We start from the raw sequence: 20,328 nt of genomic DNA, 5'->3' as shown, positions 1-20,328 counted from the left end.
CTTCCTGACTTGTAATCGGCTCCATTTTGTCTACGGCAGGCTGAGACTGTCATCTCTCTCCACCCTTGCAGCTCCCAGCCTCCAGCAAAACAAATCTGGACTTGCTTTGTTCTCTCCCTTGGTAGTGAAAGGTGATGGTAGTTATCTTAGGGGTGGGATGGCCTTCAGCCAACCCGCAGCAATCACGCTGCCTTGTCCTGGCTTATCAGTTTTAGCAGCCTGGCAGCTGTGGGGTGAGAAAGCAAAGTAGCTTCAGTGAATGCTAAGGTGTTCATGTGAAGATAGGAATACACAATATCTTCAGGCATTTACCTCAGGATGGGGTGGGGGATCCCATTTACACAGCAGCCATTTAAATGTCCACGTGTTTACCTGAGACCTTAATAGAATAAATATACCTGGGAAGGTAGTGCTTCACTCTAGGTTTGAAAAACAACTTTGATAAATAAAAAGGATTAAACTTGCAGGGTGAGAATGTAGCTTAGTAGAAGAAAGAGTGATTACCTCAGGTTTTTTTGCCTGGTGGCAGAACAAAAATGCCAATATTTGCAAATGGAATTTAAACAATATGCATCTAAAAAGAAAAAAGTAAATGGGGCCTGGGGAGCTGGCTCAGTGGTTAGGAGAACTTGATTTTCATCTGGGAAACTAAGTCAGTTCCCAGTGTCCATGCTGGGTAGCTCACAATTGCCTGTAACTCCAGCTCTGGGGCTCTGACACCTCCTCTGGTCAGCACAGACACACACGTGCGCGTGCGCGCGCACACGCACGCACGCACGCACGCACACACGCACGCACACACGCACACGCACACGCACACGCACATGCACACGCATGCACATGCACACGCACACACACACACGCACGCGCACACACACACACGCACACGCACACGCACACGCACACGCACATGCACACACACTAAACATAGATCTAAAAAGGGTAACATGGGAACTCTACCATTACAAAGTCAACCCAAAATGTATCAAAGGCCCAAATAGAAGAGCTATAACTATGGATTGCTTACACAGAAGTAGAGCTTCATGATCTTAAATCCATTAATGGATTCTTTGATATGACACAAAAATCATAGAACACCAATGAAAAAGTTTGGACTTTATCAAAGTTGAATACTTTAGAGAGCCAAACAGCAAGATCAAGAATGCAACATGACAGACAGTCTTCAGAATATCTGTAGAATTTATATTTGTCTCCTCCTTCTTAGAGTATATAAACACAATAAAACCAAGCGGGGCTGGGCTAGGGTTATGGCTCAATAGAACAGAGATTGTCTAGCACTGGGGAAGCCAAGGGTTAGACCCTCAGTAGGGCCAGGTGAGGGTGTGGATAGGAAAAGTACTTGAATAGACATTTCTCTAAAGAAGATTTGGAAATGGCTGATGTACACAGGAAAATACGCTCAACATCATGAGTCGTTAAAGAAATAAAAATCAAGAAAACAGTAAGACATTCATCCATAGGCCCAGTGGTTAATTTCATGCTGTTAACCCCAGTATTGGGGGGTGGGAGTTAGGCAGGAGGACCCAGAGTTCTAGGGCAATCTAGGTCACAGATTAGTGAGGTCTCTAGTGAGACCCTGTCTCAAGAGCAACAACAAGGATTAATATTTCATACCTACTGGGCCAAGTAGTGGTGGTGCATGTCTTTAATCCTAGCACTCATGAGTGTGAGGCAGACAGATCTCTGAGTTCAAGGCCAGCCTGGTCAATACAGTGAATTCCAGGAAAGCCAGGGTTACACAGAGAAACCCTGCCTCAAAAAGCAAGCAAGCAAACAAAAACTAAAACAAAACAACAAACAAATAACAACAACAAATCCCCCCAAAATAAAAAATAATTCATATCTATTAAGATGTCTACAATACTAAAAAACAAAAACAAAACAAAAAACAACAACCAGGGAAACAAGTGTTGATAAAGATATAAATTAAAATCCTTGTTCAGAGCTGAAAGGTAAGATCACGCAGTCATTGTGGAAAATGGTGGTTCCTCAAAATAAAAGAGAATTACCATCTGTAATTCAGTACTGTCCAGTAGTGCTGTTCTTAACGATATACCAATGGAATTGCAAATTGATACTCACATACTGGCTATACATGATCACGGTGCCAGTACCTATAAAGTAGAAACAGTGCCCCAACCCACCAGTGGATAAACAAAGCATGGGTCACATAGACAGGGGCGGGTTATTCAGCAGTAAGGGGGGATGTAGTACTGATGCTCCAACGCAATACAAGGCAATACTGACGATAAAGTAGGAACAGAACTAGGAAACAATATACCAAACAAGATTCTCAGATACAAAACGGCACATACTTTATAATTCAAGTTAAAGGAGGTATCTACAAAGGGCAAACTCTAGAATCAGAAAGCAATGGGGTTATTGCCAGGACCTAGGGAGAGAAATAGTTGTGTTTGTTTAATGGATTTTGGGTGAAGAAAATGTTTTGAAACTAGACAGATGTGGTCATTGTCCAACAGTGAAATATATTAAATGCCACTGAAGTATGTATTTCATTTTATGCCATATAAATTTTATCCCAGGTATAAAAAAGATTTAAAAAAATTTTATGTGTATGGATGTTTGCATGTTTGTGTGCCACATGCACGCCTGTTGCTGGAGGAAGCCGGAAGAGCGTATTGGATCCTGTGCAAATGGAGTTACAGATGGTTGTGAACTGTCCTAGTGGCTGCTGGGAATCAAATCTGGTCCTCTGAAGGGCAGCACAATTCTCTCAACTGCTGAATCATCTCCCCAGACCTTATCCCAAATTTAAAAAAAAAAAAAAAAAAAGATAAAATTGAGGGAACAAATCCCCACAATAATCGTTCAAAAAAAAATCGTACAGAGTCATATGGTATCTATCCCCTACTGGCTATCTTCAGAACACAATTAGGGCAGTTACAGGACAACTCTGACATAATAGGGAAGGACTTTCTACCATGGCTGTTAAGCAGTGGAATGGGCTGTCTCTAGAGGAAGTGAGATTACTCTTAACTGAAAAAGTAGAGGAAGAGCTCCCAGGGAAGTTACTGGGAAATTTTCTCTATGAGGTGTGGCAGGCTGTTCTGTTTGCTTTAATTATTTCGAAAACTAACCTAGTATTCATCACTGCAGGTATGCTGATTCTGTGTGATTAGAGGCTGATTACAAAGGAGGTCCTGAGTTAAAAGTACCCCTTCCCTTTCAATTCTTTTAGCATAGCCCAACCCTCTCAGACAAGTGCTGAAAGGTTTGGCCCTTTGCTGTCAGTATAGCTTAATGGCAGAGGCAGAAGGCTTGCCTAGAATGTATGAGGCCCTAAGCTCAATTTCCAACACGGAAGCGGGAAAGGGAACACTGGCCCAGAAAAGAGAACTAGTCAATCAGAGCAGCTGAGACGGTGACCCTTTGGACTCTGAGTTCACAGCTTCAGTCACTAGTTTTCTGCTGGTCTTTAGCAGAGGGTGTGTGTTGCACTAAGCACGTTAGAACCTACTATATACAACATGTTAAGGATCAAACCTTCAGTGAATGATGGCCTCATGAAGATCATTTCTAAACCACAGGTTCTGAAAACTCCAGTCTTAGTCCAAATACATAGTCTACTACTAAAACTTCATGATTTAAGAAGTAACAAGGTTAAAAAAAAAAAAAAAAGTGACAAAGTAAACTCATCCAAGTGTGCCAGACAAATTAGAGAACATCAGTAGGGGATATTTCTTAAAAACGCAGTTGACTTGAATAATCTCTAGACTGGATAAAGAGCCTTATGAATTCATTCTGTTGCGTGTTTGCAGTAGAGCAACTTGACGTTAACACCTGCTTCAGACCGAAGAGCCCTGAGACAGTGAAAAAGGCAGTGAAAGTCAGGCGGGCGGGGCTCCCAGGGGAGAGACCGGCCCATTTCAGGAGGATCCCGGGGATGCCCCTGTTCCTAGGTGGAACAACTCCCTGGGGCACTCAGAGGAAAGCCCAAGCTGACCGCCCCCAGCCCAGGCAGCCCTGAAACTAGAGGCGCCTCTGAAGATTGCGCAAGTCTTTTCCTCCCCCGCCTGCTCGGTGGCATGTTTCTAAAATTCCCATCTGCACAACATAAACAGGAAACGTGCAGCAAAAAGCCTTGGCGGTGCAAATTCCAAGCTTCCAGCCGAGGGCGGGAGAATCTCCTCCGTACTGCCGGTGGCAGCAAGCAGCAGCAAAGAACAAACTTTCCAAGTGACCCCGCGCCCCTCCATGCGCTTTTCCCCAACTGCAAAAGGGAGATGGCGGAAGGAAGGACCCCTGCTCCAGGAAAATAAAGAACAGGGAGTGGGTGGGGGAGCCTTGAGGCAGCAGCTGGGCCTCTAAGCGCCCAGCCTCGGTGGCGGCGCGTGGCAAGGCCGCGCCCGGCCGCCCACTTCCCGAGCCGCGTGTCCGAGCGGCCTCCGGCCGCCGCGTGGGCTCGCGTACGCCGGGAACCGGGTCGTCGGGCCCTCTCGGGTGGGGCGGGGGAAGGGCGGGCGCGAAGCGCGGCGCAGGCGCAGTGCGCGCCTCGGTTGTCAAACATGGCTGAAGCGCCGCTGCTACCGCTACAGCCGCTGAAGGGAAAATGCTGAGCTCGCCCGGGCCGGGTGGGCGGCGGCGGCGAGGGCGGCGACGGGAACCCGCTTCCCGGGCGCGGCGGCGGCGGTCATGGCCCGGCTGGCCGACTACTTCATTGTGGTAGGCTACGACCACGAGAAGCCAGGTAAGGGTGTGGGGCGGGCGCCGCCCCCGGGCTTCGCCTCCGCCCCCGGCAGCCGTCCAGTGGGCTCGGCGGGGCCGGGCGTCGTGGCTGGGAGGCGGGGAGGCCGGAGGGCCGGGTCCCGCGGTGGAAGAGCGGCTGGTCGACTGCTGTCGGCCTTCGCGGCGCGGCCGAGCCTGGCTGCAGTGGGCGTGTGTGAGGGAACTATCGGACAGCAGTCGCGGGGCTAGGCCGCGGCGGTGCGGCCGGGGACTGGCGGGCTGGACCAGTGGCCAGCCTGCCCGCGCGCCGCCACACGCTTCTGTGCAGGCGGCTGGCACCCGGGACCGCGCCCTCGAGCCGGTGGAGTTGGGAGGGCGGGAGCACACTGTACGAGGTTCCTAGGGATACACTGTGTCCTGCATCCTGAATAAGAGTGACGCTGGGGGCAGTCCTCCCGGAAAGGAAGTACAGAGAGTCCGGCGCTGCCTCCCGCCGGCCCTGGGGGGAGGGGGAGGCTTGGACATCCCGGCCGAAAGCCGGGCACTTGGAAAGGCCAAAGGATCCGAGCACTTTGAAACATTTCTAGGAAAATTGTTTCGGGACGTGTGTGCCGGCATCCCAGAATGAAATGACTCTTTTTTTAAGTAAAGAGAGCCAGGCAACCACTGCAGGTGCTCTCACTTAGCTTTCACGTGTTTTGATTGTTCTCTTTATTCGTCCGAGAATTTTTCACAAGGAACAGTTTGGCAGATACATTGCTTTTTACACGTCGATGGACTAGCACACCCAGGACTATACAGGGTTCATGCACGGTTATTTTCATATTTGTATCTCTTTGTGTTGCTATATATACATAAGCGGGATGTAATGACAAGGTAATTGTAGAGAAGGGGAAGCTCTTTTATTTCAGGGTAATTTCAGTCTCACACTTGAAAAGAATTTTTAGATTCCAGCTCTCCAGCCCCTTCCATGTCCCACGAGGTGCTTAGGTTGTGCTTTGCTGATGGTTAGTCCTTGATAGTTCCAGCGTACCATTGTTCTATCCACCTCTTTTTATAACTTATCCCTAAGAATTTATTTCAGAGAAGGGATCCTTCACATTCTTTTCTCACCACTACCTAATTGAGGTAACTTAAGAGAAGCAGATAAAGGCTCTTGCTGGGCAAGCCTGGAGACCTGAGCCATGAAAAGGTGCAAGGCAAGAACTGATTGCCCCAAGTTGTCTTCTGACCTCCCTATGTGTGCCATAGCATGCATGCCCACTGCCACCATGAATACACACATAAATAAAAAGAGAAAGCATTGGGCTGTACTTAGAGAGTCTTCTGGCTGCTCCAAAATGTCATGTCCTTTCTTAGTAATCTTTCAGTCTCTTACCAAGATGACATAGTCTGTCAGTCTGGTAAGATTGCCAGTGTGGAGAATCAGTTTTGTTTTTCACCTTGTTCCATTTTTAGTTACATCGTTCTTCATCCACAACAATTTAATTTTATTTTAGTTTTTTGAGACAGGATTTCTCTACAGAGCCCTGGCTGCTCTGGAATTCCTATGCAGACCAGGCTGGCCTTAACTCACAGATATCTGCCCTCTTACACCCACAACCCTTTTCAAACAGTAACAGACTTGAAAAAGTTACAAGTACAGCATACAAATTTGTTTTATTTTATTTTTCCGGACATTTTAAGAGGAAGCTGCTGACCTTTCTCCTTGTCACTCAGAATGGTTTATTGTGAATTTTACACAAACAAGAACATTGGTCTATACAATGACAGTGCAGTTATCAAAATAGGGAGTTCATGCTGACTCAGTCTTTTACTTAATTTGGGCTTTGTTGATTATGCTATTAATTACATGGCTGGTGGATGTAGTACAGTTTAGTGCTGCCTTGTTTCCTTATCTTTTTAGTGTCACTCATAAGGATCAGTTCCTTCATCTTTTTCATGGTCTTGCCACTTTTAATGATTATAGGCCAGTTACTTTTGTATGATGTCCTCACCTTGAGACCTCTGTGCTGGGTACATATACTTGTGCCAATGTATCACAGCAGTGATGCTCCTCACTGTGTCTCGTCAGGAAGTACATACTTTCCCTTTGATTGCCTGTGATCAATGTCTGCCAGGCTTTTCTACTAACAGTTATTATTATTATTATTTATTTATTTATTTATTTTACCATGCTCTAATCTCCCACTTAGGGTTGCTCCCTTTGGGGCATCCTCCTCACTCTCAGTTTCTTTGCATTTTAATGCCCCGGGCCAGTTTGCTCCTCCTGCTTTGACCTGGTGTCTCTGACACAATGCATTTGGCTTTGGCCCTTCTGGGTTTCCCTGTCAAGGAGCCCCACCTCTATCCTGTACTAAACAAAAGGAAGATTTCTTTCTTTCCTTTTTTAAAAATGCAACTCAGAATGTTGCATGAATTATCATCTCAAGTATGGTATATACTTTTTCAGTTATATTTTTGCATAATTTTTATTTTATTCAAGCGTATTTTTTGTGCAAAAAATTTATGGTAACAGTTGCGTTGGTTTTAAGCAACTATATACACTGGTGTAGTCATCACCACAATCAAGATATAGAACATTTTCTTCTCTATAAAAAGTCTTCTTAGGCCCTTTTGCAGTCTGTTTCCTCCCTAGCCTCGGGTGGTTGCAGATCTGCTTTCTGTCTGTATGTTTTTGTCTTTCTAGAGTGGCACATTAATAGAATCAGACAATTTTAAAGAAATGTTTGGCTTATTTTCTACTTAGACTCATGCACTGAGATATACCCATGTTGTGTTTGTTAGTAACTGTCTCCTTGTGCTGCTCCCTTTCCCTTCGGTGCTGAGTACAGAACCTGGCTCCTCACCCATGCTAAGCTTGTACTCTACAGCTGAACTCTCCTCATTGCTGAACTGTTCTGTTCCTTTTCTTTCTTTCCCTTTCCCCCCCTCTCCTCTCCCCTTTCCCCGTAGCTAGGCTAACCTCAAACTTATGATGTAGTTAAGAATGACCTTGAGATTCTCATGCTCCTGCCTCTGCCTCCAGTGCTATGATTATAGGTGTGCATCCTCATGTCTTGTGTATGTGGTTCTAGAAATGGAGTCTGGGGCTTCCTGCATGCTAAGCAAGCACTCTTTTTTTTTTTTTTTTTTTTGGTTTTTTGAGACAGGGTTTCTCTGTGTAGCCCTGGCTGTCCTGGAACTCACTCTGTAGACCAGGCTGGCCTCAAGCAAGCACTCTTATCAATTGAACTGTGTTTCCAGCCCCAGACATACATTGTTTCTTTATATTTTGTGTAAAATACAGTTTGTTCATTCATTCATTAGTTGGTGGATATTAATGTTTTCAGATTTTGGTTATTATGAATAAAACTGATATTTGAGAGGAATTTTGAATATTGGCATATTTTCATTTTTCTTGGGTTAGAACTGAAAAATTCTTAGATCATGGGCAAGTATATGCAAGTTTATATGAAATTGTCAATGTGTTCTCCAAACTGCCTGAGCTGTATAGGATAAAAATCTACAAAGTGATTTTTTTTTAAAACCAGAAGTGAAGCATCAATCTAATTGATTTTCTAACCTTTATTATACAACTACTTTCAGGAGTTAATATGGTTTTATTAACCCTATTCTGTCTAGAAGCTAATCAGATTATGATAATATGTTGCTTATGTATGGTGATATGAAATTTGTGTGTTTAATATCAGAGTGTTTCTGGTACTATTCAACCAGCACATTACTGTTATTTTTAAAGTGTCTTTGCTAAAATTATTAAGAATAATTTTAGTTGAATTATTTTTAATTAAAATATTTTTCCTTTATTTAGTGTTGTGTGTGTGCATTTGAAGATCAGAGACAACTTTCCAGAGTTGGTTTTCTACTTCTAGCATGTGGGTGTCTGGATTAAATTTAAATCATTAGGCTTGACAGCAGGAGCCTTTCTCTGTTAGAGGCCTCCATATTGCTGACCCCAGATTTTTCTCTCTTTTTTTTGAGACAGTCTCACTATGTAGCCCTAGTTGTCCTGGAACTATCTATGTAGATGACACTGACCTCAGACTCATAGAGACCCACTTGTTTCTGCCTCCTAAGTACTGGGATTAAAGGACACACACTCACACACGCACACAAATGGGGAAATCTAAGAAAGAATGGTGGTTTCTTATATGAGACCAGCATCCTACAGTGATACTGTACTTACTGTAAGGATGCAACTTGTCTGTTGAAAGAAATGAGGTAAAGATCTCCATGGTGTTTGTTATTCCTTTAACTGTTGGTAAATCTACACCTATGTCAACCTAAAAGGTCCAGAAATCATGAAGAAGGTAAAATAGACCTTTAGTATCTTTATTTTTCTTAATATTGATGAGATAAGGAAGTTCTGAGTCTATACAATTTCAGAAAAACATAATTTTCAGTGATAGAATTATATTCCTAAGGATCAATGTTATTGACTTTATTATTGTTGGACACTTGTTTTCCAGCCATGTGCTTTTTATGCTAATACTGTCAAAGAGCAGCTTAAAAATCACTGATTTTTTTTTTATGACAGTTTGATTTTGATAATTATATTTTTCAGGCATAGTGAGATGGCTCAGTTACTAAAGTGCTTGTTGCACAATCATGAGGGCCTAATCCCTAGCACCCACATACAAATATCGGGGTTCAGTGATGCACAGCATCTGTAATCCAGTGCTGGGGAGGCAGAGACAGGAAAATTCCTGGAGCTTCCTGGCCAGATGGTTTAGCAGAATCAGTGTACCTCAGGTTCTGTGAGAAGCCCTGTGTAAAGAAATTAAGTAGATAGCAACTGAGGAAGAAACCATGTCCACCTCTGGCCTCCACAATCATACACACATACATTAGGACCACCCCTTCCCTCCCAACCTTCAGTTTACAACTTTATATTTGGATGATGGTGGAATAATTAGGAAGCATGATTTGTCTCTAAAAGACAAAGTTACTTATCTAACTACCCTTTTCTTACTGTAAAAGTAAATTTGAGTGCTGAGTTCTATATATGCTTTTGTGTTTATTTTTTGTTCTACTATTTTAGAAGTAATCCATTTAGCTAGGGATGTGGTTCAGTAATAGAGCTTTGTTCTAGTATGCAGAAAGTCCTAACGCTTAAGATGTGGTACAGGCAGAATTTATTTGCAAGCAAAATTATTTATCTAGATGTTATTAAATTAGATTAATTTTAGGTTTAATATTCATTTAAGGTTCTGTATATTTTTAAAAATCAATCTACTTCAATGTATTAGAGAAAGTATTTGAAATGCTTTGTAAGTTAAGCAATGTATTGCATGTGAAATAAACAGAAGATAATTTTTTGCATAAGTGAAATATTATATTTTGAGACTGAATTTGTGTGTGTGTGTGTGTGTGTGTGTGTGTGTGTACACCACGGTGTATGTATGTCTGGAGGTCAGAGGACAACTTCCTGGAATGTGTTCTCTCCTACAAAGTATGTTCTGGAGATTAAACTTAGATCATCAGACTTGGTGGCACCTTCTGAGCCATCTCAATGGCTTCAAAAATGTGAGTTCTTGAGAAGCAAGAGTTAACAGAAATGTAACTCAAGAGGCAGTGAGCTGGAGCCAGAAGGACCAGTGTGAGGAAACTTAGGGGCGCTTGCTGTGGAAAAAAGGGCATGGATGCTCGAGTTAAAAAGCTGAAATCAGTAACACTTCATGATAAATAACTGTGAGAGGTGAAGTACGAAAAGCAGTTGAGAATTACAAAAATTCTAACTTGAGTAATTAATGCATAGTGCAAGCAGGGAGAAATACCGAACTTAATTTTGGTTATGTTAAATATGACTGTCTTTAATCAAGATAGAACTGTTATTGTTAAATACATGGGCCAGGAGTAAGACAGGTGAAGATTAGACATTTATCTGGCAGTTATCAATAGCCAGTTGTTTGTCAGGCAGGAAGAGAATGAATAACTTTTGAGCAAAATTACATCTGCTGGGAAGTGGCTGTCATTTTAGTTGAGGATTTAATACTGCTCCCTTGACTCCTTCTGAGAGTCTTGTATGGGTAATTACCGCTACTCTCATTAAGATGCTAAGAGCCACATCATGCCCTGAAGGACAATTCTGTAATACCATACAAGTGAAGTAGGAAAACACAGAGCAAGTAGAGACTAACCATAAAGATCCAGGAGTCATTAGAACAGATAGAGCTGTGGCAATTGTGTAGATGTCCTCAGAAGGTTGACACAGAGATGGGAATAAATGACCAGGGGCCAGGTTTTGGGGAACACCATTGTTTAGGGGATGAAAAGAAAAGGAGCAACAGATGGGCATGGTATGTATGGAAGAGATATCCAGCACTCCCTAATACATGCTATTTTACTTGTAAGTGGTGTGAGCCCTCATTTTTGTTTGGTTACCTAGCTGTACAGAAGAAAAAGATTGTTTTAAAATTAAAAAAGATTATTTTATTTATATTTCATGTGTCTTTTTTTTTTTTTTTTTTTTTTTTTTTTTTTTTTTTTTGGCCTGTGTGTGTGCAGTGCCTGTGGAGGCCAGAAGAGGGCATCAGCTCATCAGCTCTCCTTGAAGCTGTTTGTGAGTTGGGTGCTGGGAATTGAACCTGTTTCTGTCCTTTGGAAGAGCAGCAGTCTGTATTGTTTGTTTGTTTGTTTGTTTTTTAGAGACAGGGTTTCTCTGCGTAGCCCTGGCTGTACTGGAACTCAGTCTATAGACCAGGCTGGCCTCAAACTCAGAGATCTGCCTGCCTCTCCCTCCAGAGCGCTGGGATTAGAGCATTCACTACAACACCTGGCTTAATTCTGTTTCTTAATGATGTATTACTTAATAGGTAGAAGTTAGCTTTCCACCATTAGGGCTGCTATAACAATATATATTTGGGGGTTTAAAACAAAAGGTGTTTATTCTTTTATAATTTTGGTGGGTGGCTCTGAAGTGTGTCAGAAGATGGCTTCCTTTGAGGGCTTCTAGGGAGGAGTATTCATCCCTTCTAGTTTCTATTAATGGCCCCCCAGTGTTCTTCAGCTTATGGGTCAATAATTCTATTTTTTGCCCTCTCTTCACATGGCTTTCTTTATCTGAATCTTTTTCCTTTTTTTTCATAGAAACGATTTCTTTGCTCAGCCTGATGGTACATGTCTGTAATCCCAACTATTTAGGAGGCAGAAGCAGGAGATAGCAAGTTCAAGGCTTTTATGAGTTAAAGAATGAGTTCAAGGCCTGACTGGGCAACTTATTCTCAAACAAACAAAACTAGAAAATGGCTGTGGCTATAGCTGAAAAGTGAAGCACCTGTCAAGAATGTTTGAGGCCCCGGGTTTGATTCTCAGTTCTGGGTGTTGGAGAGGATTAGGAGGCCTTGCTTTGCTTCTTTTCTGCTTCTTTTCTTCTTCTTTCCCTTCTCTTCCCTCCCTCCTTCCTTCCCTCCCTCCCTCCCTCTTATCTTCCCTCCCCTCCCACCCTCCCTTTCTTCCTTTTTTCTCCCTCCCTCTCTCCCTCTCTCCTTCCCTCCATCCCTCCCTCCCTCCCTTCTTCCTTCCCTCTCTCTCTTCCTTTCTTTTTCTTCCCTGAACTAGGGATTGTATTTAGGAAAACACCCCACCCCACCCCCCACAGACCATCTTTCACCTCCCTCCCACTCCTTCTCTTGAGGATTAAGTAAACATTCTAACACTGAGCTAATCTCCAGCCCTGTTTTGTTTTGTTTGCCAAAGACTGTTAGGATGGCTAATTCTGCTTGTCAGGTTGACTCACCTGGGAAAAAGGAACCTCAAGAATTGTTTCCATTGGATTGGCCTGTGGGCATATGTGTATGGGGGAGGGGCTCTTTTTAAATTGCAAAGTGATGTAGGAGGGCCCAGTCCATTGTGGATGGTAGCATCCTTAGGCAGGTAGGCTTGGGCCTTATAAAAAAGGTAACTAAACAAGCTAGTGAGTGGTGTTCCTTCATGGTTTCTTGCTTCAGTCCCTGCTTTGAGTTCCTGCCCTGTCTTCCCTTGGTGATAGGTTGTAATTTGTAAGCTATATAAACCCTTTCCTAAATTACTTTTGGTCAGTGTTTTATCACAGCAGCAGAGACCCAGACAACTTTTAAGTGTATATAGAAAATTAGTGAAGTGACGTGTTAAACAGGTCTCAGTTGTATAAGGTGCTGTCTGTCTTAGGAGCAAAAAGCACAAGATTTAACCCAGTATTCAGTATTTCCCAAAACCATAGTAGCTCTCTTTGTATTCTGTAAGTAGAAATCAGAAGTAGGTACCATGTCTGCTAGAATTATCTTTCAGGGAGTAAACACTATATTTAGTGTTGAAGTCTAGGGAATATGAGATTTAGAAAAGGTAGATCTGACAATGAATGATCTGCTGGCCCTATGTGGGGTCTAGATACTGTCAGCCATGTCGAAATAGGATTTTTCTCATATGGTAACAGGCAATAGAGTAAGTAGGACAGTATCCCCTTAAGAGACCCCCATCCTGGAAAGGAGTAAAGCTAGCCCTAACTTGTAGGCTCGGTTACTCCTTCGCAGCTATGCCTACTAGAGAGGTAGCCCCTTGGGCCAGCTTCACTGGGAAACAGTCACGTGAATGCCTTTGATTCCAGACTGCTGGCCCAGTCCCCTTTTTTCTTCCCTCTTGTCCTAGCAAGTTGTGTGACCTGTTTACTCTCTTTTTGTGTATGTGCCATCTATCTCTTTAAAACATGACACAGTAAATTACAGGTACTTTCTGATTCTTTTAATAACATGAAACACCAGGCCTCTAAAGTTGACAGTGTCAGGAAAGCCCCTGCTTGGAATAGCCTAGCTTGACCTCAGGGCTTCAGTTCCATTTCTTCAGTGATCTTGTAGAATAACATATTTCTTTAATTCTGTCCCAGGTCTCCCTGAACCAAATAATCTTCCCTTTATTTTCTGAGGCAGTGCTAAAGCAAGGCTGCAACACTGAAATACAGTTTTCTAAATGGTAAAACAAGGGTGCCGCCGTCAGAGAATACCTTTTAAGTTGCCTAGTTTGTTAGGTCTAGCTTTACTCCTTTCCAGGATGGGGTCTCTTAAGGGGGTATTATCCTACTTACTCCGTTGTCTGTTACTATATGACAATAGATACATGGTAGTATCTAGACCCCACATGGGGCCAGCAGAGCATTCCATTACTGTCAGGTCTATTTAAGGTCTCTTTTCTGGATCTTATATTCTGGTTAAAGAGCAGTCTGATTTTTGAATAATTGTCAGAAGTATGCCTGAGGAGGTTTTTATTCCCTACTCTTTCTGCAGTACCTGGGATTGAACCAGGTTGGACCAGGGCCTTGTACATGCCCAGCAAGAGTTTTGTCACTGAGCTGTAGCTCCAGCCCCCATTCCTTACTCTTCACAGTACCAACTGGGCTATCCAAAAGTTAGCACTAAAAGGGCCTCACAGAGACAGTGGAATGGGATGGGATATCTTTGTTTTTGTACCTGTTTGCCATCCATTGTCCCAGCATTGAGAAAACTTTGGTGTTATCGGAAACATGCTTACAACTTTCATGTACAGATCACAGTTCAGCTGAACAATCATCATTGTTTCTATTTTTAATGGAAAAATATGCTTTATAAAACTATGAATTTATATTTAATTGTCACAATCTTTTCTGTTTTAATTTTAATCTGAAAAAATAATGATACCATTTTATTACTCTGTGCATGAAGTTAGTTAATGAAGTTTTTAAAAACAATAGCTTGAATCTAGTAGCATCTAGATTGTGCAATGATTGATTTGTGTAGCTAAGTTGCAGTGGTTTTGGAAAGCTGACATCCTTTCTGCTTTACTCCTGTAAAGCAGGAAAAAAAAAAAAAGCCTGTTTTTCTTCTTCTCTTTTTCGTTTTGCTTATAACGATTAACAGGTTAGGCCAAAACAAAGCATTTTCTATTTTCATAGTGTATAGATGCAATGTAGGGGTTACTTTAAATTCTATACTTCACCTTATCCAGAAGGCTCAAAAGCAGTGTTAATTCTGATGAAATGGTATGATAAAGTCACTGTTTACCAAGGGTTGTTTGTACTTGTGGTCATGAGGTTTGAAATTATTTAAGACATTGTTAAGAGACTCAAAGAAATTGTATGAGTAGTTGATGATGGTCGGTAAGTAAGCCTCAGCTGGAGCCTTGCTGTCCTTCTAAGGAGTCAAGATTGTACTCCTTGATTTTGCTGGAATCATTGCCTTTTTCTTTTATGGTTATGGCCATCCCGGTGGAGATAAAGTTAGGTATGCATTGTACCTGCTGACATTTTAAAAAGATATTTTCTGAGATTTTTTGTGTGCACTCATATATATGTGCATTCAGATATGTATGCTAGTACATATATACATTTGTATATACATATATGTGTATTGTTACTTCTTATAAAACAAGGTCATAGACTCTGCTCCTTTATGCAGTTTATACTAACTGCATACTTAATACCTACTTTTGACATTGTATATATTATACAACAGCATTAAGTTTTATTAGCTAAGTGTCTGATTATCATTTAAAATATGTAAAGTTTAGGTCTAATGAAGTTGAAAATGTAGGGTGAACTTTGGCATTGGTGCTCTATAATGACATCTCTTTGCCTCCCTAGAGAAAAACTTCTTGCAACAAATGCTAAGGATGGTTATTTCCCTCCTTCAGTTTCTTTTGGAGCAAGCAAAGACTCTTTCTTTGCACTGGCATGACAGTAATACTAAGATGAGACTGCCAAGGAATATTCTCCCTGATACATTTCAGGACTCTGAATAATTACAGAGCCTGAGTTAGAATGAAAATGGGCACAGACTTTTTGGAAATATCTTTTATATGTTTAGTTCCAGCTATGTCTGAAAACCAAAAGAATATTTTCAGTAGTTTTTAGGTCTACACTAAATTGTCATCCAGAAAAATTTTGCTAGTTTAGCAGTATAGGAATATGCCTGTTTCTTTTGTGGAGATTTTAATTAGGCAAACAAAAACCACCACTTAATAGGAGCTAATGAATAAGCAACAGCATAGAAAACTTGAATTTCATAAAGATGAGGACATAAGTGTTTGGTTCAAGATCAGACTTTATGTTTAATTCATATTTATATCGGAAACATTAAAAATCAGTACTTGCATCTGGGTAGTGGTGGTGGCACACACCTTCAGACCCATCACTTGGGAGAGCAGAGACGAGCAGATCTCTGTGAGTTTGAGGCCAGCTTGGGCTACACAGAGAAACCCTGTCTCAAAAAACCAACCAACCAAACAAACAAACAAAAAACAAAAAAAACAAAAACAACCCCCAAAAACCAAAAAAAAAAAAAAAAAAAAAAACAACCAAAAATTGGTTTTTGTCTTTGGTCTTCATTGTATCCAAAGGGTTTCTGTAAACAGAAATATGAATTATAAAAATTTCAAAGTATTTGCCTAATTTATTTAGATTGGAAGAAAAGACATGGTCCAGATATATCCCAGTATTCTCAAACTAAAGAAATTCAAGAAACTTGAAAAAAAAAAAAAAAAACCCAGTTGTTTCAACAGAGTTAGTGTTATTTTAGCAGACTGATTATTGAGTAGATAGTTGTAAACCTTGCTTTTCAGTGATTTGTTTAACAGATTAACAGGAAAAGTTTTTATCTTCCCTGGTAAAGAAATGCTGTTTCCACTGATGAGACCATTCCACTCATGACCTCTTTTCCTCTGATCTGTGCTTGCTTTTTATGTACTTTATTAGTTTACAAGATTAATTAGTTGGTTTGAAGAAAATACAGCTTGTTTGTAAACTTGAAATTTCAAGGTACTTTTCTTCCTACCAAATAGTCTATTATAATGTTCACTTAAAATACAGAGTTAAGATTTGTAATGAAAAATTATTTAAAGAAAATTAATAGTTTCAGAGCAATTTTTTAAGTGAAAAAAAAAAAAAAAACCCAAACCCTGCTTGTAGGTAGTGATACCTGGTTGTAGGTACAAGTGCATCTTTTGTATTTTTCTCAGCCAAAATTAAACGTTAGTAACATTCAAAGAGAAATCAAGTTTTGGAACAAACTTGGAAAATAACAGTAAGAAAATTAGTTTGCAGTGGAAAGTAGTAGTTAGGACTGGAGTGGATTTTATGGATGCTTTATGTAATTGTCCCACATGCTCTGCCCTGGAATTTGAAAAGAATGTTACTTGTTTTCATCTTGAGACAGATGTTCTACCAAATGATTTTAGCTCAAGTCAACACAAACCCATAGAATATTACAGGTAATAAAACTTTTTTTTTCTCTTTTGAAGCAACAAGAAACAACATAATTTGGTTAGAATATCAAAAAAACAGAAGAATTTTGGAAATACACGTTAGCTATTGCCAAACAACAGCAACAAAAACTGTATTCTCAGAATGCTGTCTCATATTCAAATCGCATGTCTGAGGAATTTGGCTATAGAAAACGGAAGAAAATGTGAAGAGCAAATATAGCATTGGGGCAAGTTGTCACAGTATGAATTAGATTACAGAGTATCCATTTTTCTAGTCTTTTTAAAATGTGTGAAAGATGGAATGCATAATTCCAACTAGAAATGCATAGTATCAGATACTATTAACTGGTCTAATTTGATTACAGTTTTACAACCACTATGTAGTTGAAGATAATGAGACTTGAAACCATTAAGTAACTTGTTCAAGATTCTGTAGCTGGTACTGGTGGTATCAATTACAGATCCTGCAACTCAATTCCATTAAGTTGACAGGTCTTTCCTATTCATTTCCTCTTGCTGTCTTCCCATAGGCAGTCAAGGTTCTGAATTTTTTCCTGCCACATACTGAATTTACTCATCCTAGAATCATCAGAGGAATCACATGATATATACTTGTGTTTTGCAAGATTTCTTTCATTCAACTTCCCTCTTCCCTTTTTAGATATATCCATTCTTTACTAGAATTTTCTCTCCCTTTCTTTTGTTTATTTTATTGTATGAATATGCCAGTTTTGCTTATCCATTCTATTGACAGACAACTGAAATGCTGTCGTGACAATTTTGGCATTTTGGGGCTGCTTCAGATTGCCCACAGCAGCTGACTATGATTTTCCTCATGCTTTAGCAGGGGCATGATTTTGCCAGCAGCAGATAGTTTCTGCAATTGTGTGACATTTGGAATTCTGGAGACTTTTCAGAGGGTATTGTAATGCTAGGTCATGGAGAGGCTGAGTGAGTTGTTGATTAGTTGCTGTTGCGTGAGCAAAGAAGAAGAAATCAGAGATCCTGACAGGGAAGATCAAACATGGCCCAAGGAACTTGATGCCCTGACCAGCAGGAAGGAGGCTAATGACAATGTCGCCTCCCTTTCCTTTTTACCCTGTTTTTTTTCCTATCTAGTGTTAGGGGATTGCCAGGGTGGGAAAGGGTGGAAGAAAGAAGAACCTGCAAAGTAGCCAAAGACTGGGTAGAAACTGCTCTTAGTATTTGGCTAAAAGGAATTTTAAAATCTTGGTATTAATATTCTTATGTGAAACAAAGAGTTTTCAGTATCTCCTGAGTAACCTGTCCATTGAATTTCTGGTCTTAGGCCACTATCGGTTTCTTTTGATATGAAATGGCCCTGTCTTTCCCAGAGCAGATATACCATTTCATACAGTGTATAAGAGTTGTAACAACACTATCATCTCATCAGGATATGGTTGATAGTCTTTAGCATTTCTGGAATGCACACTAGCATCTCATTTTGCCTTTAAATTTCTAGATTTCTCTTATGGTCAATTGTGTTGGTAATTTGTAAGACTTGATTGCCATTTTATTATGGAATTGTTACTTTATATGTGGTACTCCCCAAATATTGGCTGTTTTTTCCCATACCAAAGTATTCCTTAGTGTTCAGAAAATTACTTTACAAAGATGCATAATAATTTAGTCTTATGAAACAACAATAATGTAGATTAAATTTATTAGCACATAATGGGTGATGGAGGCATATTAGTTAAAAAATTGTGGATGTTTTACAAAAATAATGTCTTTAATTCCAGTCCCAGGGGGCTCTGATGCCTTCTTGCCTCAGTGGCACTTGAACTCACAAGTACACATAAGCACACACCAAGCACACAAACAAATAGTTAAAAATAAAATTAGTTTTTAAAAGATAATTATAAATTATCCTTAGTAAGTAAATAACTATTTGTACATATGAAGGAAATTTAGTATGAATTGGGTATTTTTAGAGTTAAAAGCAGCAAGTGCTAATATGATTACTTGTCTGAGGTATTGAAATTATTATTAAAAGGCTTTAATAGAAGCTACCTGCTTTGTATTTCTTGTTACTATAATAGGTCTATATATTCACTCCAAATATATTCATATTAGAATAAATGATTTATTATCTTATAAAGGCTTAGTTTTTCTTTAAAATTATTTATATTGTGTGAGCTTTAGTTACTTACTATATACTATGCATTCTACCATTGAGCTGTGTCCTCAGCCCTAATGAGCTCATGTGATCACAGATCCTTCATTGATGACTGTTCTAAGAAACATTATATTAGTGTGTGGCATAAATGTTCTTCTGGGAAGGGAGGGGAGGAAGGGAAGGGAGGTAGGATTAGTTAATGTTACAAAGTACATCTGACTGTCATTGACAGTGTGGTATGCTTGTTGAAACCTGGGCCCTTCCCTCATGCCTGTTTGGCTTGATTTCCACCTGTGCTGTTTATTACACATGATAATGGGTGAAAACTTATCCTTTCCAAGCTTCAGTTTGCTAATCTGTTGACTTCTCTGTCAAGAGCTCTAGCTCAGAGCCTGACATGGCAAATAACTTTAAAACAGTATGAGTTTCTGCTAGAGACTTGTTCCAAATGGAAAACATTTGAGTGTAGCAGGGCATTCATCTGTAACAGGAAGTCTTCTCTTATGTGTCAGACTTTATTTTAAGATGAATATGGAATAAATACAAGGCCAAAGAAGAATCTGAGTTCAAAGTGTGATTTGGTTGGTGGATGAGAGCCCATTATAGTTTCTTTGTTTTAAATTATAATTTAAATGTTAGAGCAAATGATATGCCTTGAAAACATGCCAGAAACGTATGCCCTTATAATTATTATCTCTAATATATATTATTTTTAATTAATATAATATCTTATTGTGGTATTTTCTAATATAATTTCTTTCTGTTGGTCTCCTCCCACTTTTCTCATTTCTTTGTCTCCCCTTTTATCCCTGTACCTTCAATAGTCCCCCTTTGTACTTTTAAGTTATTTTTGAGGCACAGTCTCATTATATAGCTCTGCCTTGCTTGGAACTTGCTATGTAGAACAAGCAGCTGGCTTCCAACTCATAGAGACCTGCCCACCACTGCCTCCAGAGTGCTGGAATTAAAAGCATGCACCACATCTGGCTTCCTGTGTATTTTAATGTTGCATGTGTTGTGTCACCCTTCTCCCCTTTCCTTAAGGCCATTATGTTTTGTACGCCTGGCATTAGAATTTAAGAGAGACATATAAAATGCGTTTACTGCTTGGGATCTGCTCTGTTAGAGTTTAAGGGTATGGGGTGACAATAGAAGATTATGCTCTGGAGTGAGTTGATTAGAGTTTTAAGCCCTTTATCTAGTAATGTTTTTTTTTATAACCCAAATATATATGTGGATAAACTCTGAGATTGAGCTACAACTATAGTCCATCT

The 20,328-nt window shown here is 40.5% G+C and overlaps 1 protein-coding gene across 11 annotated transcripts in view; it reads left to right on the top strand.

Annotated features, from left to right (window-relative positions):
• The first annotated feature begins 4,516 nt into the window (after nt 1-4,516).
• Sbf2 (SET binding factor 2) overlaps nt 4,517-20,328 on the top strand; it is a 293,801-nt gene continuing 277,989 nt past the window's right edge. For 10 of the 11 annotated variants that reach the window (XM_076940858.1, XM_076940824.1, XM_076940826.1 and 7 more), the window contains exon 1: nt 4,532-4,729. In XM_076940858.1, coding sequence (XP_076796973.1) covers nt 4,675-4,729 — 55 coding nt within the window. In that variant the 5' untranslated portion in view covers nt 4,532-4,674. Of the gene's footprint in view, nt 4,730-20,328 lie in introns of all 11 variants that reach the window. The other variant, XM_076940847.1, reaches the window with a different exon arrangement.

Source organism: Arvicanthis niloticus, chromosome 1 (assembly GCF_011762505.2).
Source record: "Arvicanthis niloticus isolate mArvNil1 chromosome 1, mArvNil1.pat.X, whole genome shotgun sequence".
NCBI lineage: Eukaryota > Metazoa > Chordata > Mammalia > Rodentia > Muridae > Arvicanthis > Arvicanthis niloticus.
Note: the sequence above shows the minus strand (reverse complement) of the source record. Positions and strands in the feature narration are given on the sequence as shown.